This window comes from Oryx dammah, unplaced genomic scaffold (assembly GCF_014754425.2).
Source record: "Oryx dammah isolate SB20612 unplaced genomic scaffold, SCBI_Odam_1.1 HiC_scaffold_14, whole genome shotgun sequence".
Classification (NCBI taxonomy): domain Eukaryota; kingdom Metazoa; phylum Chordata; class Mammalia; order Artiodactyla; family Bovidae; genus Oryx; species Oryx dammah.
Window position 1 is genome coordinate 15,330,810 of NW_024070198.1, and position 7,085 is coordinate 15,337,894.

Below are 7,085 nucleotides of genomic sequence, written 5' to 3' on the forward strand. Positions count from 1 at the left end.
GCTTTTCTTCCAAGGAGTAACTGTCTTTTAATTTCATGGCCTCAGTCACTATCTGCAGTGATTTTGGAGCCCAAGAAAATAAAGATTAAAATTGGTTCAAATAACAGCTTTGTCATTTATTAGCTGTGGGACACTGGACACATCTCGTGTTCTCTATGAATAATTTCCCTTTCCCCATTTGGAAAAGAAAAATTAAAATGTTTTTCTTCTAGTGATATTTTTGAGGGGAGGAGGAGGATAATTTAATGGTAAAATGTGTAAATTTACTTTTAACTAAGAACTTGATACATTTTTAGACCTTCAAGATGTATGAGTTATATTACCTGGTTTATGTTTAAGAAGCTATAATGTTAGTATGGTACAGTAAAATATTTCAAAAGGCTTTCATTTTCAAGGACAAATATATTAGTATTTGATAAAGCATTAAAGGATAAACATCTTGTAATATACAACGTTTGCCCTCAAAGTCATAAGTTCTCAACTGGTTACTAATCAGAGAATCCAGAATGTTGAGCAACTTTTTGATTAAATCATTTATTAGTTCACTAGTCATCAACCTCCTGGTGTGTTTAAAGAAAACTCACCAGGTTGTTCCACTCCTGACTTGTTAAACTGGAATGCTCAGATGGGCCATTAAAAAAAAAAAATACGGCAAGAGCAAAACAAACAGCACCATATTTTAATCTTTATCGCAGGGCTAAAGTCCTTTCAAAAGAGAGATTAAAGTAGACCTAGCTGACTGTTCACTTTCTGAGTTAGAGGCCCAAGTTGAATTAGCAGGGACTGTTATATAAGCGTTAGGTTTCAGGCTCACTGTCGTCCGAGTGAGAAAAGAAGGCACCAATGGATCTGGCTGTGGTCCTCGTGCTCTGTCTCTCCTGCCTGCTTCTCCTCTCACTCTGGAAACAGAGCTCTGGGAAAGGGAAGCTCCCACCGGGCCCCACTCCTCTCCCGATTCTTGGAAATATTCTACAGCTAGATGTTAAGAACATTGGCAAATCCTTAAGCAATGTAAGTAGGTCTTATGTTCCTCCAGTGGCTTGCAAAGGGTAAGTAAGTGAACATCTGCTTTAAAAAATATATATTAAAATACATTACAATATTTTAAAATTACTAAAATATGTCATTTTAAAGCAAATACCCCTGTGGAATATTACTTTTTGTCTGTCATTGTCAAGAAGAGTGGAAAGCATTTCTTGGGTAGAGAAACATTTAGGTCTCTGTATAACTGAATCAAAATGATAATATGGCAAAAGATTGGAGTATTGCTTCTCTTCTTTGTTTCACCACATTTGCTATGATTTTTGGCTGAAGATAAATGATAAGGGAAGAGTTTTGTGATTAGAGATGTCATTCAAGAAGTCATCACTTATATAAACTGCGTGTTTTGTTTAGAATAAGCATGAAAATTTAACTTCCGTAAAGAAGTAAACTATGCCTGATGTTAAGGAAATAGCTTGGGATCAGGACAAGTATGAGTGAATGAAAGAAAAAAGTCATTATTCAGAGCCAGCTGGGTGGTAACAAAATCCTTTTGGATTCTGCACAAAGCTGCTGTCTGCAAGACATGATGCCGGATGAAAGCAATTGTTCTTCCATGAGGTGCTGCGTGTCCTGGCACTGACTCTGTGATGCTTGCTTGCTTCCTGTCAGTAATAGCAGCGGATCTTAAACTAGGCTGGGCATTTGAATCACTGAGGGTGGTTTTTAAAAATGTAGATTTCTAGTATTTATTACTGCTGAGTCAGAATTCCCATGGGATGAGCTTTACAAGTAATCTGGAAGCAGTCAGTTGTATATTGGTTCTGAGGTAGGCATAGGGGTTACCGATAAATGCCTTAGGCACTAGAGGTCACATTGAAATTTGGGTCTTCTCTTTAGTAAAAATTTCTCCAAAGAAAACACACAGATGGCCATAGACACATGAAAAGATGCTCAACATCACTATTAGAGAAAGGCAAATCAAAACTACAGTGAGATATCACCTTATACTGGTCCAAGTGGCCTAAATAATAAAAAGTCTACAAATAACAAATGTTGGAGAGGATGTACAGAAAAGAGAACATTCCTACACTGTTGGTAGGAATGTAAACTAGTGCAGCCACTATGGAAAACAGTATGGAGGGTTCTCAGAAAGCTGAAAATAGAATTACCATATGATCCAGCAAATCACTCCTGGACATACACCCAGAAAAACTATAGTTCAAAAAGATACATGCACCCCTATGTTCATAGAAGCACTATTCACAATAGCCCAAACATGGAAACAACCTAAATGTCCATTGACAGAAGAATGGATAAAGAAGATATGCCACATATATACAATGGAACACTGCTCAGCCATAAAAAAGAAGAAATTAAGGCTATCTGCTACAGCAAAAGCAGAGACATTACTTTGCCGACTAAGGTCCGTCTAGTCAAGGCTATGGTTTTTCCAGTGGTCATGTATGGATGTGAGAGTTGGACTGTGAAGAAGGCTGAGCACTGAAGAATTGATGCTTTTGAACTGTGGTGTTGGAGAAGACTCTTGAGAGTCCCTTGGACTGCAAAGAGATCCAACCAGTGCATTCTGAAGGAGATCAGCCCTGGGATTTCTTTGGAAGGAATGATGCTAAAGCTGAAACTCCAGTACTTTGGCCACCTCATGCAAAGAGTTGACTCATTGGAAAAGACTTTGATGCTGGGAGGGATTGGGGGCAGGAGGAGAAGGGGACGACTGAGGATGAGATGGCTGGATGGCATCACTGACTCAATGGACGTGAGTCTGAGTGAACTCCGGGAGATGGTTATGGACAGGGAGGCCTGGCGTGCTGCAATTCATGGGGTTGCAAAGAGTCGGACATGACTGAGCGACTGAACTGAACTGAACTGAACTGATACATTATTACAAAGTATTTTTAAATGAAAATAACGGTGGACCTTTATTACTTTAAGAAAACATCTGGACATACATACACGTATTCTTAAAGGTTTTCATGGGGTTGGGACTGAGGTTTAGAACACACACATTTTACTGAAATTCCCCAGGTGTTTCTTGACATACATTACATCATAAATTTAAGATAAATTGTATATTGTAGATATTAACAATTTTAAAGTTATGACATTTATGAAGGACTACTGGCAAGACAATATGACTGTATCTGCTACATTTAGCTAAAGATACCCATTTGCTAAGAAACAATAGGCTCAGCAACTGATCTCAAACAGAAGAAAATAGTTTCAGTCTGATATGGTACAACTTTGAATCTGTCGGTAAGTAGTACCATCTTCATAGAATACCTGCTTCCATAATGTTGGTTAGCACATTTTGAAATTACTCTGCCATCATTAAACATAAATTTTGAAATTATAGCCATCCATGACTTACTTCCAATGAATAGTCATTGGAAGGACTGATGCTGAAGCTGAAACTCCAATACTTTGGCCTCCTTGTGAAGAGCCAACTCATTGGAAAAGACCCTAATGCTGGGAAAGATTAAGAGCAAGAGGAGAAGGGGACACAGAGCATGAGGTGGTTGAATGGCATCACCAACTCAATGGGGACATGAGTTTGAGCAAACTTCAGGAGATAGTGATGAATAGGGGAGGCTGGCGTGCTGCAGTCCATGCGGTCACAAAGAGTCGGACATGATTAAGCAACTGAAAAACAGCAAATGACTTAGTTCAGGTAGGTCAGATGACTACCATTCTATCTTTCTGAATTTGTAAGGGGGAAAAAACTTGTAATGCACTTTTCTGTAGCATATCAAATAAATTTCAAATTGAAAACGTGACTTACTATGGTAATGCACGTGTCACTACTACAAACGTTGTACAAAGAAAAACAGAGGCAAGATAGGTATGGAAAGAGAAAAACCTTCTGTTGTTGGCCCTCAAACGAGTGAAGTTCTGAAATGCAGTGATGATCTCTGCATTTATAATAGATATCTGTATGTTCTAACTATGTAAATAAAATGGCTGATATGAAGCGACATTAAAGTTTGTTAACAAATGAATTCTTTCTAACTTTAACCCCAGAGGAAAGTCTGGGTAAACTATATAACATTTAAATATGCTTTGGAATATAAGCAATACAGCTTATACTATATGAAAGGTTTGACTATTCTCCTGTTAGAATTTTGTAATTGACTCAAGTACTATTACATCTCCATTTCTGCATATGAAGATAGTGACTTGTTCCAAGTAATTCCCAGGTAGTAAAACACCTAGAATTTGAACTCTAAAACCATGCTTTGGAGACTGTAAGATTTTCTATAACGAATCTGATTGTAAACCATTTTATGTTTATGTTTCACTAGATCCTCAGGGGAAAAAGGGGTGCTTACCTTGATTTTTCAGGTTTTAGAAACATTTCTGGAGGATCAACTTATCTAGTGAATGTAGAGCTTAATTTAACTAAAGTCTTGATTCCAAACCCTTTAAATCTGACCTAAAATTTTTTATCCCTTTTTATCTTTCAATATATGCATATAATTATCCTCTATTCTATCTTATTGGCTACTTTTCAGTTCATCTCAAATTGCAATCTGCCTGGGGACAGAATTTGAAACTTAAAACTAAATGTTTATAAATTTATAAAGCATTGCTACCTTTTTTACTAAGCAAAAAAAAAAAAAAAAAAAAAAAAAAAAGGAGTACATTTAACTCTATGGAACCCAGGAAAGGGGCTGGAAAACTGAATAAGAAACTTCTTGAAAAGTCAAGTACTGACTTTTGTTCTCTTCTTTGAAAAGAAACTATTAATATTTCTACCATAATTTCTAATGCCAACTATGGCTTCCTTTAACATTTCTCCTGTTTTAAAGAGAACTATATTAGCTTCCTAAACAACAAAAAAATCCAGTGAGATATACAATGCCGGGGTCCAGCCCTGGTGGATCCAGGGTGATTCGAAGGTGGGGACAGAGTTGGCATCCTTCGAAATAACTTATTTAATTACAGATAGAGAGGGATTAGAAAATTAGCAGAGAAAAAGAGGCTGAATAACTTGGTTTACATGGAATACCAATCACTACCTACATAGGCTGCAGGCGTCTTCCCGTTCTCCTGAAGGAGAGGAGGCACTGAGGCCCCCCTGGTCCGATCTTAGAAGCCCAGGCAAAATTAGTAGGCTTGGTGAGTACCCATGCACCAGATGGGAATTCGGCCAGAAAATAGTAGGAGAGAAAAAGAGGCTGAATAACTTGGTTTACGTGGGATACCAATAAAATTCCAAGACAAGGAATTTGCACCATCTACGTTGGGCCACCGGCGCCACTTGAATATCGGAAGATGCCCCTCCTTGGGCTCCTTCTTGCGTGGGCTTGAAAGCCGGGACAAGTAAGTAGACATGGCGAGCACCCATGCTCCAGATGGGAATTCAGCCAGAAAAACGGGGAGTAAGAAAGAACGACGTGGGGGTATGTCTTTCTGGAAACTGATCCGATTTCTTTATTTTGAGGTTTGCTTATATACCTTTTGTTTCACATAGGGATGAATTCAGAGTCACACGGGGGGCAGCAGTCCTGACCTTTATCAAAATCAGGTGCTTTACATAAAAAAAAGATCTTAGGGGTTTTACATTATCTTCTGGCCATGAGGCCTGCTGACATTTTATGATCCTTTCTTTCTGATAACCAAAAAACTTATTTTTTCCAAGGGTGTTTTTTCTTAAACCAGGCACCACCCTCCAAATAAAGTTGCATTCCTATAGGGTGAGGGTGTAGTGAGTTACAATCAAGAAAGGAATTTATTTAACCCAAGGTTAACATGATTACTCTTAAAGGTTAATACTTATTTCTCCTATATGCTTAAAGGTTAATACTTATTTCTCCTATATGCTAGTTATATTCATTGTAAGGGCAGGGAATATGGAGATTTAGCAGCAAACATCAGCCCAACAAATGAAAATCCTTTCACCAATGTTCCCCTTAAGATCGATTTAGTCTTAAGATAGTGATAAAGTTACATTTTTACATAGCAAGGACACAGTGATTTATAACAAAGTACAGTGATCTATTACAAAAGAGAAAATTCATTAACTCAAAAAGTCTAGTATTGCTAACCTTAAAACTACTATATTTCCTTTTCTATATTCCAAATACATTGATTAATATATTCCCAGGTGCCTAAGGATATGGAGGCCTGGCGGCACTCATTGACTCAACAAGGAGAAAAGCCCTATGTTAACTAAGACTTTCAAAATACTCCAAGCTCTCTGTGCTGTTTATGGTTCAGAGGTAGTAAACAATCATGTGCTAGTGGCAGGAGTATAGATAATCCTGTCACACAAGCTAGTCTGCCAGCAGAGAGGTTTGACCTGAGACACCCTTGTCAAATCCAGGGCAGGGAATTAGCAGCAATTATTGGCACAACAAATGAAAAACCCTTCACCAATATAATTCCTAACCAACCCACTATACTAATAATTTCTAACTTCTCAAAAGAATTTGCCTTTAGTAAGTCTAAAACATCTCATGCCTCTCAGGTTGGGAGGCTGTAAACAATCACATGTGGCCAGACGAAACTTATACAGGCGGGCTAGATAACCTTCAGAGGAGTTCGTAAGTTGAAACACTCTTGTCACGCCCAGGAATTTTTATTGACTTGGAGCTGCACGTTTACTCCTTCTCCGAGAGAACTGGTGGGGAACAGCCCCCCATAAAGTCAGAGGTGTAGGCGAGAGCATGAAACAGTAGAGTAGATAGACTCTGGTTTTGGGGGTAGATGCTCGGGAACAGGGGGTTTCCTGAGGCTTGATCACGCCTTTGTGTATGCCAAGCCTCCTTCCTCATGACCTTTGCCATGGGCGGAGTTCCTCACGCTGGCTCCCGGCAATACACCTGATATAAAAGTACCCACAGTTTCTTATACTGCCTCTTTTTCATTGTTCTTGTCTTCAAAAACAGAAAGAAGAACAGGACAGGAAAAATAGCATTTAGGTTTTAATGTAAAGTAATTATTAAACGAGATTAGCCCTGGAAATCATACTTCTCTGTGGTAGCCCTTAACGTTTAAGGATCAGGAAACAAAATATCCCACTATTACATGAACAGAACCAACTTATATAAATAATGAAATTACTTACCTGTGAGCCCTAGAGT

General features: G+C 38.3%; 1 protein-coding gene across 1 annotated transcript in view; it reads left to right on the top strand.

Annotated features, from left to right (window-relative positions):
• Window positions 1-615: 615 nt before the first annotated feature.
• Window positions 616-7,085, top strand: part of LOC120873719 (cytochrome P450 2C18-like) — a 48,011-nt gene continuing 41,541 nt past the window's right edge. The window contains exon 1 of the mRNA XM_040254563.1: window positions 616-1,011. Within this exon, the coding sequence (XP_040110497.1) occupies window positions 844-1,011 (168 nt within the window). The 5' untranslated portion in view covers window positions 616-843. The remainder of the gene's footprint in view (window positions 1,012-7,085) is intronic.